The sequence below is a fragment of the Plodia interpunctella genome, chromosome 28 (genome assembly GCF_027563975.2).
Source record: "Plodia interpunctella isolate USDA-ARS_2022_Savannah chromosome 28, ilPloInte3.2, whole genome shotgun sequence".
Taxonomy (NCBI): Eukaryota; Metazoa; Arthropoda; class Insecta; order Lepidoptera; family Pyralidae; genus Plodia; species Plodia interpunctella.
The window spans coordinates 614,599-633,220 of NC_071321.1; the positions used below are offsets into that span (position 1 = coordinate 614,599).

The 18,622-nt window shown below is 36.1% G+C and overlaps 1 protein-coding gene across 1 annotated transcript in view; it reads right to left on the minus strand.

The window, feature by feature from the left end:
• Positions 1 to 18,622, minus strand: part of LOC128681721 (mucin-19-like) — a 71,794-nt gene that overhangs the window by 24,105 nt on the left and 29,067 nt on the right. Inside the window, exons 3-9 of the mRNA XM_053765845.1 lie at positions 6,846 to 7,878; positions 5,393 to 5,526; positions 4,570 to 4,772; positions 3,601 to 3,701; positions 2,600 to 2,799; positions 1,862 to 2,023; positions 1,078 to 1,332 (exon numbers count right to left, since the gene is read on the minus strand). Coding sequence (XP_053621820.1) covers positions 1,078 to 1,332; positions 1,862 to 2,023; positions 2,600 to 2,799; positions 3,601 to 3,701; positions 4,570 to 4,772; positions 5,393 to 5,526; positions 6,846 to 7,878 — 2,088 coding nt within the window. The remainder of the gene's footprint in view (positions 1 to 1,077; positions 1,333 to 1,861; positions 2,024 to 2,599; positions 2,800 to 3,600; positions 3,702 to 4,569; positions 4,773 to 5,392; positions 5,527 to 6,845; positions 7,879 to 18,622) is intronic.

Sequence of the window (18,622 nt, forward strand, 5' to 3'; positions counted from 1 at the left end):
AAAACTGTTTAAATGAGTTTCTATAGGCATTTCTTCTCAGCAGTGGTCGTTCCTAAATGTCCAATAGTTTGTAGTTTTTCCAAAAAATATTTGCTGGATTTTAAATATGTCGTAAAAAGGAACGCCTTTGAAACACTCTGGCACAATTTTTATTCTTTACAAAATTCTATATATGATATTTTGGTTATGAAACCGAAGCAATCTCTGGCCCGAAAAAAGTATGTCCGCGTTTTCCTATCCTCCTGTTACTCTTACGTTTTTCAAAAAATCTATCCCACTTTATTATTCGAAAAAGAGTAATGAGTTTTTCCTGTTCTTCAGCTGTTGTTGAGCGACGGAGCCCAGGGCCCATTCGCTTTTTCTCCTCAACTTTCCACGATTATCGACATCTCTAGTTGTCAGACCATTGTCGTGCATATCATCCTTGACGACATCAAGCCAGCACTTCTTGGGTTTGCCTTCTGTCAGGGCCGGGCGGGAGCGGCATAGACAGAGACATTTGTTCCCTACGTAATTTAAAGCCGTGATCATGAACCTTGATTATCAACAAGGCTACAAAATTTTATGTGTTTTAAAGTGCCGTATAAAATATTCGATTTATATGTGTAACCTTATATCTTCATATGACATGTGTAATACTTTGCATGAGATCATAAATGCAGAAGTTACTTCCCTGTTCCTCTTTTTATAGCCCTTTTATTGGTTCTTTTATTGGCCAATCGAAGAATGGAAGTTTAAGACTTTAATTTTATTTTTTATGAAGCTCTGAAGCTAGTATTTTGAATTTTTGTCTGTCTGTTTATCTTGGTCGCGAATCACGCAAAAACTACTACATAGAATTTGATGCGGTTCACAGTTATATAGCGGATGGTCTAAGTTAAAATCTGGCACAGGTATCATCGCGATACATTGCTATTGATACGAGATATCGACAGAAATAATTTATGAGATGAGCGCATAAGTAACGCGGGCGACGCCGCGGGCAAAAGCTAGTATTGTCCTCGCAGCACACAGACCTGCGCAGCCGAGCCAAGGTCGCAAGATAAATATAAAAGCATGTAAAAATAAAATACTTACATTCAAAACTCCACACGTGCCTCCTGCTTGATACTGCTGCAGGAACACCCTGTATATATTTTCTGAATACTGGCTTTGGCTTTCCACATCGTATCTCGAACCTTGGGTGACTATGGAGCCACCACCCTGAATCACCCCCTGCCCGACTCCTGTCAGTACACCTTGGCCTACTCCGACTTGGAAACCGTTCTTCTGGCTCTGTTGACCGATTTGGTTTTGTTTCGATTGACTTTGGAAGCTATTGACCTGGTTTGACTGTTGAGGGAAAAAATGACTGTAAATAAACTCAAGTCTTTCTCAAGTAGTTAAGAGACATAACATTATTATTTAGTCATATTTTCTTTATTTACCAAATGTCTGGTTAAATCAACCATTTAATTGGAAGGTTATCCCGCGCATTAATCGCCGGGATTCAATTGAATGAATGAAGGACAATTAGCGTTGTTGTTGAATGAAACGTTCAACGATTTGGCTGAACGTCATTGAGTGTTATAAAATGAAATAGCCTTTCAATCAAATTTTTGATTTAACCAAATGTCTGCTATTAAATATGACCAGAAAACTGTGATGTTTATTTCGAATGCCAAAAACAAAATTTTTTAAGGAGTTTGTATGTAACGTCACAATTTTGGAGACAAAAATCATTAAAAATAACAAAATTATATCAACGACATATTAAAATCGACGTTAAAAATAAGTCTTTACAATGAGAAAACAATTACGTGAACACAGAATGAAAGTTACAAGACAACAATTTCTCATATTTAAAACGCAATATACTTACTTGACTAGAGAATTCGTTGTATCTTTGACCACCAGTTTGAGTGGTGATAGCTCCTTGACCTTGGTACGACCCTTGACCTTGACCTTGGATGAACCCTTGACCCTGACCTTGGGCAAAACCTTGACCCTGTTGCTGTCCCGTGAATGCAACTTCTTTCGTATTCTGTGTAGACAAAAATGATAAATAGAATGATAGGTTTCAATAAAATGTGGCGTGTGGTTCTGCCCTATAATAGGAACATTTCGTAATCTTCTCGTAGATGTCGTACAAGGCGACTAAGGCATAAATAAGAAGGCGGTACTCTTGGACATTGTTGGAACTCTGACCTGCTTGGTTCTTGGCCTCGTCATTGACCAATCCTTTCATTCATATTTTTAGATAACTTTTCCCTTTTTTTGTATCAAATGGAAAAATGAGAGAATATATTAATACCTATAGGAAATAATAGTTAATTTGTTGATTGATTATTGACGTCCTTGGAGAAAAGGCTGCGGTGAAGTTTGTTGCGCCGCTTCTTCTTCACCAGCGCTTTGTTAAGTATTTTTTGACGTCAATAAGTGATGTATATCATCCTATATTGAATAAAGAATTTTGAATTTTTAATGTGTATTATAAAGAATATTAAATTTTAATTTAGACCACAAAGGAAGCAGAAAGGTGGGGCTTTTGTCCAACAGTGGGACACAAAGTAAACGTAAAAAAATCTAGACTACACAATCCATAAAATGTATTACTTACTTGACTAGAAAATTCATTGATTCGTTGACCGCCGCCTCTGATGCCGATGGCTCCCTGACCTTGACTGACGCCCTGACCTTGACCGAAGCTGACCCCCTGACCTTGACCGAAGCTGACCCCCTGACCTTGACCCGTGATCGCAGCCTCTCCAATCTTCTTGTTCTGGTTGAACTGGGTTGTAGTGGCTGATATTTGGGATCCTGGGAGAAATATTTTTTTTTTACAGAAATGTATTTTTAACTCCCGAAGAGGGTATAAGTTTAACATTTTATTTTTATTTTATTTTCTTTGATATATAACATGTGTGTGTTATAGAAGCTAAACGGCTCAACCGACTTTGCCCTAGTTTTTTTATTTAAAAGATAATTTAATCGAGATTTTTCTTAGCTATGATTGGAAGAATATGTGTTTACCCGTTTGGAAGCCGTCAGCTCTTTTCTATAAACAAGCTTCCTTCATACATGCTATATGTAAACATATCTGTTGGTGCAAATTTCATCGGCTTATCGCTAATTCTCAACAGTTTTATTGTATGTTGATTTGAGAAATTAGCCTATAAAGTTTATGAATGTTTGTGACCTTTAAAGTCAAGTATTGAGCATGTTTACGTTGAAAACCAGAGATTTTGACTAGAGATCAACGGAAAATACCAGATATAAGGATACATGGAAAAAGAGTGGGGATGCTTTTGCCCAACAGTTGTTGGGTATGTTGTTGCTGGATCTCTGTTTATAAGCATAAAAATTTAACCCGTATAATGTAACATAGTTTTATTGTATTATGGCATAATGATTTTTAAGCATAACGGTCTTAGGAATAACTATTCGAAGATTAACTAACCCTAACCTAAAAGTTAATTATGCCACATTTACCCATATGCCAAAAATCGCCATTGATCTATTATGCCAAAACCGATGTGTCAAAGGAAACGACAAAATAATTTATGCGAAAATAAGGGAACATTTTATAGGTATTAAGAAAAAATCTATCGTAAGACTGACCTTGAGTTTGTTGGGTCCCGAAGCCAAACTGTCCCGTCTGGGCCTGAGAAGCTACTCCAAATTGGTTCTGATTGATTTTGCCCACGCCTGGCCTTGGGGAGCTAGGGACAAAATGGAAATTTAAGAAATTGCCAACGAATTTCTATAACACTGGTTCGCATAGCGTTGCGGCCATTGCGGCCGCGCTGTCATTACGTTCCGTCAATTTTCTCGAGCAAGGAATCATTTCCAAAATCAATCTGTTATACTATTATTATAAAGAGGTAAGCGATTGTGAGTTTGTACGTTTGAGGCGAGTAATCTCCGAAACTACCGAACCGATTTCATAAATTCTTTCACCATTAGAAAGGTACATTATGCAAGATTGCTATAGGCTATATTTTATCTCAAAATTCCAACGGGAGCGAAGCCCCGGGCAACATCTAGTCATTCATAAAATTGACATTAGTACAATACAGATTAATTATTTTAAAATCGGATATCTAGTAAAACTAATTCTTGTCTTTGTTAAAATTTGAAAAATTGTAATGACAGCGCGAGCGCAGCGCTCGAAACGCTCTGAGAAACATACAATGACGAAGTACGTTTGACCTCAATATAGACTGATGAGAAGCGGAGATGATGTCTCAGATGTTGCACGCAAGCTCAAATAATGCCAATTCATGCCTTGAAAATACGTATAAAATAACAACAACTTAAAAAAAAACATGTTCGATGCCTTCATTTCTGTTTCTCATCTCATTATTCTCCTTGCATTCGGGGCTGTGACACCGCGAATCTCGGGATCGTCGTCAAAAATAAACCATTAAACTTAAAAACCGCTTGCCTAGCATCAACCTTTTGAGAATGCCATTGTTGCAACACCACGTTCGTGTAACCTTTAACCGTTCTACCGTCGGGAGCCGATCCTGGGTGCACTAACAGGTCATACAGGTGGTTGTAAAATGAAATTTTATTTAAAAAACGCACCTGCCGAATGTGGTCTGCGTGAGACCACCATTGACGGGAGGCTGTGCCGTCACCTGCCTGTCCTTCGTCGGGTTGTATTTGCCATCGTCTCCTCCGAAGACCCCGTTCACCCACTTGCCGATCAGGTTAGTCGGCCACGGATCTGAGTAGTTCGGATCTCTGCAGCATTTCCCTATGCGACCAGTCTCCAGGTCTTTGCAGTCCTGTATAGAATGAGAATCATTTTAGATAGATTCTTTTTCTTTTGTTTAATAGTTCATTTTTAAGGTTCCGTGCCCAAAAAATTGAAAAATGGAAGCCTTATTTTTTTAATTCGTTTTATAGTAAAAATATTAATCATACGTTGAATAAATCTTCGGTCAAATATCTTGACAATATATCCCGAATTACAACTTATTCACAAGAGCATTCTTTTCTTTTTGTCGATCCATGATAAAAGGAATAAAAACCTCGTTGCGCAAAATAGACAAATAGACTCTGCCTCTGAACCGAGGTCCCGGGTTCATTCCCTGGTCTGGTCATAATGAAAATGATCTCTTTCTGATTGGCCCGGGTCTTGGATGTTTATCTATATATGTACTTGTTATAAAATATAGTATCGTTGAGTTAGTATCCCATAACACAAGTCTCGAACTTACTTTGGGGCTAGCTCAATCTGTCTGTTTGTCCTAATATATGTATTTATTTATAAATTTAATTATAAACATCTGTGTGTCTCGTTAGTTGATAAACTCAAAAACCCTCTTTCAAGTTGATTTAATATGGTTTTATCGGAGTGAAGCCGACGGCTAGTGTGTGAATGAAATACCAGAGGAATACATACAGTAAGGGGGACCCTATAGGCTTCCTGATCCCTGGTGAGCACGACAGTAGTATTGGACATCACTCCCTCAGCGGTGCAGTACTCAATGGGAGTACACTTCAGAGCTGCCGCGCACCCAGCTGGTATCTGGTCATCTGTTGGGAGAAATGCTATGAAGAATGTGGTATTTTTATTATATTCTATTGAGAATATAATTTTATATAATTAATTTTTTTGACGACCTCGGTGGCACAGTGGGAAAATGCTTGCCTCTAAACCGTGAAGTCTCCGGTTCGATCCCCGGTCGGGTCATGATGGAAAATGATCTTGTTCTGATTGACCCGGGTCTTGGATGTTTATCTATATATGTATTTGTTATAATATATAGTATCGTTGAGTTAGTATCCCATAACACGAGTCTCGAACTTACTTTGGGGCTAGCTCAATCTGTGTGATTTGACCTAATGTATTTATTTATTTATCATATTGCAAAAATTCGCTATTTTGAGAATGTAATCTCTTGCTCTTACGATGTTTTGCGAATATCATATACTGCGCGACTGAAAATAAATCAAATTGTACGTTTTTAAAGATAGCTATTTGAAGGGACACTATAATAATAAACCTTGATACGTCCCATTTTTCCGCATGTGCATCAGTTCCTACGTTATGTCTTCGGAAGCGTTAGTATGTGCGTGTGGTCTGAGGGCCCACTTCTTGAAATTCTATGAAATTATGCTTGGAATTTAATGAAAATTCCAAAAGAATGGAATTAGATTTTAACTTTTACACAAAAAACGATACAATTATTATTAAGAATATGTTTGCTTCTACTTGGCGTGTTGACTCTGCCAATATTTTTGCTAAGAATTATATCCTTTTTCGATTATATTCCGATGTGGTCTAATATTAGTACTGCTGTATTAATTATAACCTATTTACTAATCATCTAGATTAATTACCTAAATCGACAGAACCAAAACAAAGTAAATAACTGTAAACAAACATTGTAAATAAAATATTGTAGCCGTATCATAATTTAAACTTATTTTTTTCTCTATTTTATTTTATTATATGTTTTACTAGCTGCGCCCTGGGGCTTCGCTCCCGTGGGAATTTAGGGATAAAGAGTACCCCATGTGTTATTCCAGGTTATATTATACCCGTGTAACAAAAATCATAACAAATCTGTCCAGTGGATTTTGCGTGAAAGAGTACTAAACATACACACATACATCGTCACAAACTTTCGCATTTATAATATTACTAGGATAGGATTAGTAGGGTTTTTTTTTGTTTTATTTCCAGACGCAGCTGAAAATCAGCGCTGTGGTTTATGCCACAACATAAAGCTGAGTTGGTAACCATTTCGTAAACTTTCTCATACTGTTATTTCATCATATTGTTACCTATAACTTGTTTTTTTGCCAAATTAAACTTTTCTTTTGAAAATGTGACATTTGGTAACACTTACTTGGCTGCGGTGGTGGCGCGGGCGGTCTCGGAGACGTCCTCGTGACGTCCAGAAGCAAGGATCCCTCATTATATTGATCAGGGGGCAAATATCCTGGAGCGCTGGTCGAGGGAGGTAAATATGTGGGCTTGACTGTCGTCGGCCTGGGTCTAACTGTTGATGTTACTAAAACAGACGCTTGGGTGTTCGAATCTACTGGGGGTAGATAAGGAATGCCAGGTTTAAGGCCAGTTCCGCTGGCTCCAGGTCTGAATACTCCAGTGTTTTCGCTTCCAGCTGAGAATGAGTCTGTTTCGATGAAGTTAGATTGGCTGGTCGTTTTGAAAACTTCGTTGTAACCGCCGGTGGAGCCGAAACGGTTTGGTGCAGGAGTGGAACTGGCAAAACCGTTACCATTGTATTTATTGGTGCTGGCGAAACCTCCTTGGCTTCCGAAGCCGGAAGCTGTCGTTTCTCTGTTAACGGATCCAGAGTTTGCATTAGAAATTGACCCAAAAGATGATGACGATCCAAACTGTCCTGAGCTTGAACCGAATTTGTTGGTGTTTGTTCCAACTCCGAATTGATTAGTTCCAGATTTAGTTCCCAAACCGACCTGTCCTGTTGCACCGTAGGATCCAACACCATTTTGTCCTGAAGCTCCGAAGTTGCCGCCATTTTGTCCGGAAGACGTAAAAGTATTTTTGTTGAAGCTTGATGCCTCGAAAGATGACGTTGACGTTCCAGCTTGGCCATTGAATCCGGCGCCAGATTGTCCGGACTGTCCTGATTGGTTGGAGCCGAAGGCGCTTTGCCCTGATTGGCTGGAGCCGAAAGCGCTTTGTCCTGATTGGTTAGAGCCGAACGCGCTTTGCCCTGATTGGCCAGAGCTGGAGGAGCCTTGTCCTGATTGGCCGGAGCTGGACGCGAAAAGCCCGCCATTGCCCTGGTACGTAGCAAGGCCTACTCCTAGAGATTCTTGTCCTGCTGCACCAGCTAGGTTGGAGAGCTCAATTCTGCAGCAAATTTCAGTCTTCACGTTGCAGTATTGTTTCTGAAACAATATGAGAAATATATTGATAGTTTTCGTTACTTTTTTCGATAATTTTGACGACCTCCGCGCGTGGCATAATGGTAATCATGCCGGACTGCTACACTGGAGGTCCCGGGTTCGATCCCCGGTCAGGTCAAAATGAAAAATGAACTTTTTCTGATTGGCCCGGGTCTTGGATTTTTATCAATATATTTATATATGTTATAAAATACAGAATCGTTGAGTTGATTATTGGTAACCCATAACACAAGTCTCAAACTTACTTTGGGGCCAACTTCATGTGTGTGATTTGTCCATACCTACATATTATTATTATATTGATTGAAATTGTAATATTGAGAATTATCAATGCTAAATTGTATTTATTAAATTTTGCAATGTACAGATGATGAAAATATGCAGATATCTTAAGCGTGGGCATTTTATTGGAATCGATTTCTATCGCATCGTATTATACAGGGTTGTACACGATATTTCAATCACATAATATGTGTTACTCATCGATCACCCTGTCAAATACGACTACTAACGATTTTTTTAACAGTTACAAATCACCTCTCTTCCATCTGACCGTTCCTCCTAAGCCGTTAAGCGTCGGAGTCCAAGACTTACTTTTGAATGACGAAAAACCAGCAATGTATATCGGAATCTGGCAAGTTTGGCGAATTACTTATCTACCCGTGGTGTATAGTCGGAATTAACAAATACCTCGTACCTAAAAATTTAATTAATAGCGGTATATCTATGGCGCCATCTATATTAGATGATTTTTGATAATATTTTCATTATGAAGATCATTCAATCACTTGCGTTAAACCCAAACCACAGACATTTAAACATACATGCATGCATTTATAATATGTCTGTACGTTAAATATCTTTTAGAAATGGTATTTTTTTGCGAGTAAGTCTGTATTATACGTACCTATTAATAAAAATAAAATAAATATATTAGGACAAATCACACAGATTGAGCTAGCCCCAAAGTAAGTTCGAGACTTGTGTTATGGAAAGCTAAATCAACGGTACTAAATTTTATAACAAATACATATATAGATAAACATTCAAGACCCGGGCCAATCAGAAAAAGATCATTTTCCATCACGATCCGACCGGGGATCGAACCCGGGACCTCTCGGTTTAGGGGCAAGCACTTTACCACTGCGCCACAGAGGTCGTCAAAAGTATAGTATTCTAGTATTGAGTCAAATTTATATAAATTTTACGTTTTATAATGCATAAATAGGTATACATTCCTACTAATATTAAAATTCCCACTATTTATTGAAATTTTTTTATAGTGACAACCCTATATAAAGATCCGGCTGTTCCAAAGGTGATTTAAGCGATTAAATTACGTAGCTTATAAGGGCTACATAATTATATTTCAAATGTCACCAATGTAGCTTAGATTTATAATACCACGCGTCTACGTACACGCATGCAAATTTTGTCACAGACAAAATAGGAGATGTGTGAATTTAATGGCGGGAAGAGAATGTCAAGCTCCTGAAGATATGTTCGGAAATCGAATTATTAAACACCATTTTCTGGCAATGGGATCTGAGCCAATACAGCCATTTACCAAAGACCAAGAAAGCTATAGAGGGTTACTAAAGAATACTAGGGTACATCAAAACAAGCAACTTTTATTCTACGACTTTTCGTGTTTCGTAGTTTTTTTTTTCATATAAAAAAATACAATCTAATTTGCGATTCTACACATCTTTACTCTATGTAATAGCAACACGAGACAGTACAGTAGCGGAATCGAATATAGAGTTAACGTTTTATAGAAACGACATTGAAACTAAAAAAAAGATTTTTTATGTATTTATTACGTTTAGACAAAAGTCGTAGAACAAAAGATGTTCGTCTCTATGTACCTTATGCGCTTTTGGAAGGTTATGCGTTAGATAGTGTCCCAAGTAGTCTTTAGGAGGTTTTGTGTTTGATACCAGTAACCCTGTATAGGTAGGTACATGCAAATTTTGTCGTTTTAAAGGCATAGACACGATAGGCAAAGCTGAAAATACGTCTAAACAGATTCTATTCTATTCCCAAGGAGGGTTGACGATAGACAAGCGGCCGGTTTTAATATTCCTGATGCTGACCTTACGGCTTTGCGGCAGAAGAGAGAGAGAGAGAGAGTTGAGGCCCACAAATACATTGTCATGTAAAATCAGATACAACAATGCCATTTAATATTTTTGATGCAATATGATTTATTGTTACATACAGTCTGTATTGACAGTAATTGTCATTATTAATGATGGTTGAGATTAGACAATAAAATCATGGGTACAGTCGTGGCGAAAAGTGAAAACTTTTAAAAAGGTTTTGGCAATGAGATGCAGGAAAAGAGAAAATTTTAAATCATAATTGAAATTGTTCGTAAAAAGGGCATTGTCAGCGTATTTTAAAGCTAAGCTGCATTTAAAATATTTTGCATTGACAAAATGAGACAAAACATATTTTAGCTTAAAATATACTTTAACATTTTTATGAATGAAATGAAATGTAACGTAATTGTGCAATTAAATTGAGTTAGAAATTATTCAATTCAAATATATATTTTTTAAATTATATATTTATTTAATTATTGGAATCTTCTTCTTCTTGACCTTATCCCACTCATGTGGAGTGGGCACAATTAATTATTGGAATATTGTTAATATGGTTGTACTCATTAAGTTTTGGCACAATTGTTTCAATAAAATACTATAGTTGCAAATAGTTTGTACGTCCCCTCTTAACGCTTTATCTATTCAACCAATCTTCTTGAAGCTTTGCATACATGTAGTTTAAACGGAGAAGGTTCTGAAGGATATACCTATCATCCAGGAAAAATAACTGTTCCTGTGAGAAATTCACGCGGGCATAGTCGCGGGTGAAAGCCAGTATATTATAATGAAAATATCAATAAGTCGTATACTATTATTGTAATCACTGACAATCAAATCAATGGCGTTAATAACAAAAGTGCGTAGGCCGGGTTACGAACCTGCGACCCGTGCAAGTACATTCGGGTCACGTTACACTCATCACTCAACAGTACAGTCGCTGCCACAAGTGTTGAGCGAAAAATTGTTTAATATGTGGTTTTTTTTTTGTATTTTTTATTTTATTTTATGTATTTTTTTTTATAGACTCGTTCGTAGACGAGCTTGCGTGTTGGCTGAAGTAAACATCACAGTCCATGGACACCAGCAACCGAAACGGGTGCGTTTTCCGACTCTTTTCTTAAAGGCCCTAAATGTCGAACTTCTTAGTTGGAACTTAAAATCTATTACTTGCTCAAAAAAACATCCAGCGGAATCGAAAGAGTCGCTACATAACAGAGACATTTGAGAAAAAAGGAAGGCTTCTACTACATTATTAGGTATTATCGTGACGTTATTTTCGTCAAAAAATTCACGTGCAGACGTCAATCTATAATCATCGACAGTTATATCGTGAAGTCGAAGCATGGACTCGTGAAATCTGACAAAATTAACAGTCGAATTTGTAATAAACATAAAAAAAAGAATGGTTCTAACCGAAATAAAAAAAAATGTTTATAAAACAAAAAGATATTTGAATATATTCGAAATCTGAAACTGTATTTGCAACCAGTCACATTTACGACGGCGAATAAAAATTTAAAAGAATTGTTTCTTAATGTTTGAAAATAAAACACTTAATTACGAATCTAGTTTAGTTTGATCACTACAAAATACTAATATCAGAATTAATTTACTATTATATTGACAGATATGCATTTTATTTCACGTTTTCCTCATAGACCAACTGGTATTCACAACTAGTCGTGCAATCGCAGATAATGTGTTCTTGATGTCACAACCAAAGATAACTACAGTCGGAATAGGAAATATATTCAAATCTTTTTTAGTAAAAAAAAAGGTACAATGTATCAAGCAAGCAATTTCATAAATCTATTTTTACAAAGGAACATTTTCGCAACAATATTCATCGTCAGATTGTTACATTCAAGACATGACAAAAATCGTCAAGGAGCTCTATCATTGGGTGGCCAATCCCGGGTGCACTATCAGCCATAATAATGTATTCTTGTGGAAACTGAAGCCACGTGGAATATATTTCAATTCTTTAGGACAAATGGAAGTACAGCTTGTAAAAATAATTTTCACTTTTGTTGTTAACAGTACTCACACAATGTTAAATGAAATGTGTGTCAACGAAGCATCTTATCATATAATCTCCACACAAATTTGAGCTTTAGTAAACACACTTAAAGCTCAAATTCCAATAGCAAACTACATGTAGTATTTACCGACTGCTCAAGGCGGGGTTTTGTGTTTCGAGATAAGATGGAGCTACTGTGCATGCTATTAATGTTGGTATGTCTGTTTCTCAATCACTCGTGAACGATTCAATGAGGTTTCGAATTAATCATATCTGACTTTAAGAGGGTACTGGGCTGTATATCGAAATTTTGATATTTGTAAAAAAACTACTTTCAGACAAATTTTGGTGGTTGATTTAGAAAGATCAGGTAAGGGAAAGAGAGAGATATACTCTAGAAGGTCTAGTTTATATCCGTGCCAAAAATCATCAAAATCGATCTAGTGGTTTTTAAGTTCATTCGTTAGAAATACAAACAAAATTCAGACAACAATCATAAAAAGATCGTTTTCCATCATGACCCGACCGGTGTATGATCATGAATCGATCCCGGGACCTCTCGGTTCAGTGGCAAGAACTTTACCACTGCGCCACCGAGGTCGTCAAATAAATTAATAAAATGCTATGTAGGGGATTAAGTAGTGGGCGACTTTTCATCCCCTTCTATTTGTAATATTGATAAATACATGTAAATAAAAAATAATCACCTCAATATGTATAAATGCATTCACACAATAGAAACGCGATTTTTATTAATTTTATTTTGAAAAGCTTTTTATTTTGTAATTTGTACTATATTCCATACAATTTCTCACCCCCCCCCTTTTGAATGGGTTGAGAATTAATTTTCAGAAAAATATGAAACAAGTATTCATTAATTTGTTGTAAACAACCAAAATCCAAATTTTCAAGTCACTAACTTCAACGGTGTAAAACTTTCATATAAAACTTTTTCACCTCTTTCCCCCCTTCGGGGTAGAATTGCCATAAATCCTCTCTTAGTGCTAACCTACACTCCCCAGGGAACCTACATGCCAAATTTCAGCTTCCTACGCCCAGTAGTTTCGGCTGTACGTTGTCTGTCAGTCAGTCACTCAGTAACGGAAGAGTGATATGTTCTTTGCACTCGTCCCTCATCTACCTATATAGTTTTCTTGGTCTGTTGGCTGTGTCTGACAGATGCATAAATATGGCGCCTTTTGACATATGACGTAACAAAATAAATGGCGCCTTCTGATAAACATACAAGCGGTAAGAAATGTATTTATAATACTACTTTTGATGTAGATATATATCTTGGGAAGACATATTACCTTAACATATTACATTACAAGTTGCAATTTGTTTTTTTTTTATGATTAGGCATTTATTATCAACGTCGGTATGACTCGCTGCTTATTATAATAATTCACTTGGTGCGCTCCGGGGCGTCGCTTCAGTGGTGATTTCGGGATAAAAAGTACCCTGTGTCTTATTCCAGGTTATATTCTGCCCGTGTACAAAATTTCATAACAATCCGTCCAGTAGATAGTGCGTGAAAGAGTTAACAGACATAATATGTACACAACATACACACATCCTCACATACGTATTTATAATTTTAAATTTACAACGAAATCGGTGCAATCGTTTTAGAGTTTTTTGATAACAAACAAAAATACAATAACAGGATGTAGGTAGTTTATCTCTTAATTTCTCATTTCTAATATAATTATACTTAAGAAAAAAACAAACATACCGATTAATCGTTATGTCACTGAACGAATAAACGAATCGATTTACACATACTTATTTATTACTACAATATTTGTGTTCCAATTATGAAATCGGCCGCTCAATTTTTCACGTTTGCTGGCCACTAATCACAGTCGTTTAGAAAACGGTTTACAGCACGGACAAGATATATATATATTTTTTAATTTTATAGCTCCATCGTTCGCCAAAACGATTATAATGCCAACGTCAAGATTGAGATTGACACGGAATATAATATGTTATAATGATATATGAAACACGGTTCAGTGTGTAATCTAAAATATAAGAGTATGTAAATATACTATCTGAATGGAATTACATCTCTCTGACATCAATAAAAGCTTGTGTCAGACATGACGTTTTTGTACAAAACTTATTTATGTCACTTAAGTATTTGTTAAAAAATGTTGCTTTGAATAAAAATAACCGTTTATATTCGCTGTAATATTTTAACAATTAGGCTTAAAACTGACTGAGTTACGTCACGAGTCTTGTCCAAACTTGCAATATTCACTGGCACATGTGACAAATACCGTCAAGGCCGCAAGCAAATATCGCTTAATGACAATTTCGAAAGTCACGTTAGATAACAAAATATCTTATTATATTCCAAATAATTTATGCGGCTTTATGAGATTTCTATCAAAAGGCAAACGAGCCTTTTATAGAAAATATATACTTACAGGGTGACTTTTTATACAATTACAATATTTTGTCTACACGCTCAGTCCATGATTCTGAACAACTTTTAGTATGGGAGGAACTGTGTTTTATTAATGAAAGATCTTGTATTGAAATTCTCTCATCCAAACGAGTTTGTGGTTGCAACACCGTGAAGCCAGGGGCACCGTAAGAAATAAACCCTACAACTCTGAAGATTCAACTCTCTGGGAATACTATTGTTACCTATCAGCTGCATAGTTGTATTTGTTTGTTACATTTGGTATGAAATATAGAGAAAGACACGGGGTACATTTCATCCCGGAAAATCTGACTTATAAGTATGTATATAGAAAAACATCGTGAGGAAACCTGCACATTGGTGTGGACATTTTAAATCGCTAGTGTATATGCGACTGCCAGTAGATGGCGGTAGAAAGCCGTAAAAGTCATGTCAGGTGCCTTTAGGCGACTTGAATAAAATCTGACAACAGTGTTAGCAATAAAACAACCGATATGATGATGATCTCGGAAAAATAACTGGTTCAGTGGAAACTGAAGCGGTCGAAGCTTCAAGCAAAAGCTAGTTAAATACCTATATGTATTACTGAATGTATATTCCATGTCAGCAACACAATAACAACGTTTCTCAGGCCGCCGTGACGTTCTCAAAATGGATTAATAACAATTAAAACATGATTAAAACCAACACAATGACCGCTACAGAGGAAACCGATTAATTACTAAGAGAATTAAATATAAAAAAAAAACTGATTTGCTCGTCATTTAGTGTGATATAATCACGGAATATGAAATTATAAAATAGTTATTTATTTGTACAGTACAATTATGCAGAGATAAGATATTGCTGAGACTTGAAATAATTAATATAAGGAACAAACAATAAATCTAAGTATATAAATAAACAATAATTGCAACAAAAATTATGATATGTTCCCATTGGGAATATTTTTAAGGACTGCCGCTAAAAGTTATTTGACAGTAAATTGATAGAATGTCTATTTATCATATAACATGTTTAAAACGTTTTACGCGTGCCGTTCATTAAAAATCTCGCAACATTTAAAAAAGTATTAGAAAAAAAAATATGATAAAATACAACAGTTGAGTCTCGGTAGCCATTCCATAGAAAAAAAAAACAAAATGACACTGACACTTTAAATTATAGGTTATAAGCATTAATCCACTGTGATTTAAAAAAAGAACATTGGAATGACGCAATGGCGCAAGCAGCTGTGCCATTCCCGCCAAAATGTGAAATACCTAACCTAGCAACAACTTTATAATGGTGACCAATTCGTAAAATGGGTAAAACAGGTTAGGTAATATGTATGATAATTTGTGTAGGATGTGTGATGTATGAGTCATAATATTATGTATGCAGCGATAGCTACAGACTAACAGGCTATAAAATTGTCAAGTTTGACAAGAAATTGACATTTCAAAAGTTTTCAATTTTTATACCTACTCCATGTAATTCTCACTGACATTATTGCAATGTTCTTATTCTTCATAGTGGTAGGTATTCCTCATGGCTGAGGCTCGTGGTCATTACGTGGAATTAAACACACGTTAAGTGTGTTGTAACTTTCCTGTCATTAGTATTGGGGTGGTTTGCGCCATTGCCTTCTCCATTTCACAAACAAGTTAATAATCAACCGGTGTGCAGGTTTCCTCACGATGTTTTCCTTCACCGGAAGCAAGTGGTGGTCGATGAAAACTATTACACATGAGTCAGATTGGTGTACAAACTCATGTGGCACGAGTAGGATACGATCCACAGGCGGGCGTCTTAACCATTACACCACCACCGCTTCTTACATACATTTTTTTAGCCACGCAAATTATACCCTATTTTTAAACCCCGACGCAAAAAGAGGGGTGTTCTGAGTTTGACCGCTAAGTGGGTCTGTCTGTCTGTCTGTGTACGTGGCACCGTAGCTCATCAACGTGTGAACCTTTTTCGATAGCGGTTATTTTTGTCTGACAGCTTTTTCAATTTTTATGCGGTGGTTCTTAGATATGTTTGATTAAAATCGGTACAGCCGTTCAAAAGTTGTAGCGAAGTAAATACTGAAGGGTGTTTTTTTAATATGTCTAACAAATTAACTTGTTATTAAAACTAGTTGCAGGCGTCCATAGGCTGCGGTAACCACTTGCCATCAGTTGGACCGCATGCCCGTTTTCTTGCTCAGTGGTAAATAAAATAAATTGTGTTTGATTTTAACACGAATTTAACTAGATATGCAAAATGAATATAAAAAAAATCGTTTAACCTATTATATTTTTTAATTATAGCAAATATATTACCATACTAGTAAATAGAATTCTCGTCGTTTTTCATGTTAACAAGAAAAGAACATAATATAACCTAGCAATGATTGGATGATTAATTTTTTTTTAAAAACATGAGAATCACATTGTATCACTCCATTGTCTATTGTATTTTAAATGGCGTTTTTATTCATTATTATAACGTCACGTGTCATAGACTATTTCCGGTTAATTTTTTTTTTCATTTATCTGCGAATAGTTTAGCCCTAAATTGTTACAGAGTAATATCCAAATTTACTTTACTTGACCTCGGTGGCGCAGTGGTAAAGTGCTTGCCTCTGAACCGAGAGGTCCCGTGTTCGATGATGGAAAATGATCTTTTTGTGATTGGCCCGGGTCTCGGTGCGCAAAATAGAGTGTAGGTTAGGTAGAGTGGTAAAGTAGACTCTGCCTCTGAACCGAGGTCCCGGGTTCATTCCCTGGTCGGGTCATAATGAAAATGATCTTTTTCTGATTGGCCCGGGTCTTGGATGTTTATCTATATATGTATTTATTATAAAATATAGTATCGTTGAGTTAGTATCCCGTAACACAAGTCTCGAACTTACTTTGGGGCTAGCTCAATCTATGTGATTTGTCCTTATATATTTATTTATTTACTTTACTATTTGCTCACCGATTTTGGTAATAATTTTCGTAATAAATACCCTATGTTATTATATGCTTTTATATAAGTTTAATTTTTAAACTATAAGGCATTTTATATGTAGAAAGATAATGTAAATTAAAATATACTGTTTAGATCTATTAACCGTAAAATAATTAATTCTAAGTTTTAATATTATGTACCAAATCTCATCAAAACACATTTTTGATGATTGCGTATCAAACCTCACACACGTCATTTTGTAATATATAGTCTACTAACGGCCACTCCCGGCTTCGCTCGGGTAAAACCATAAAAAATTATACCCCTAAACCTTCCTCAGGAACCACACTATCTATTGGTGAAAACCGTACAAAAATCCGACGGATAGTTTTTGAGTTAACCGCGTTCATACAGTCTTTTTAAAATCTATACTATTATTATAAAGAGGTAAGCGATTGTGAGTTTGTAATGTTTTTGGCGGGTAATCTCCGAAACTACCGAACCGATTTCAAAAATTATTTCACCATTAGAAAGGTACATTATCCAAGATTGCTATAGGCTATAATTTATGTCAAAATTCCCACGGGAGCGAAGCCCCGGGCAACATCTAGTATGTAATAAAAAATAAGCAGTGTATCACAGATTAGTATATAATGTATAATTACATCGTAATATCGATAATTACATTGAATTATGTGACTAATAAATGGGTATCATTAGTTCGTAGTGGTTGACCTATGTTAATGACGGATTTAAATAATTTGTTTTGACTATGTGGGTTCATATTTTATAATAAATTTGTATTATGCGTGCTATTAACCAGCATCAAAATCCGCTGAGTAGTTTTAAAGATCTAAGCATATTGACAGATAGACAGCGGGAGGCAACATTATTCAATATTACGTATCTCTTCATAGACGTGTCCCTCATGGCTGTGGGTCGTTACGTAGAATGAAACACGCACAACTATTTTCTTGGCACTATTAATGGGTTGTTTTGCCATTGCCTTCTCCATTACATACAAAGGTTGTCAATCAACCGCGGTGCAGATTTCCTCACGAAGTTTTCCTTCATCGGAAGCAACTTCTACTATACACGAGTCAGATTGGTATACAAACTCGTATGGCACGAGTAGGATTCGAACCTGGGGCCTTTCGGTTCTCAGATGGTTCACTGTACTATGTAGTGATTATTATAAGTTTAGTTTGATATAAATAAATAATAAATAAACAAATCACA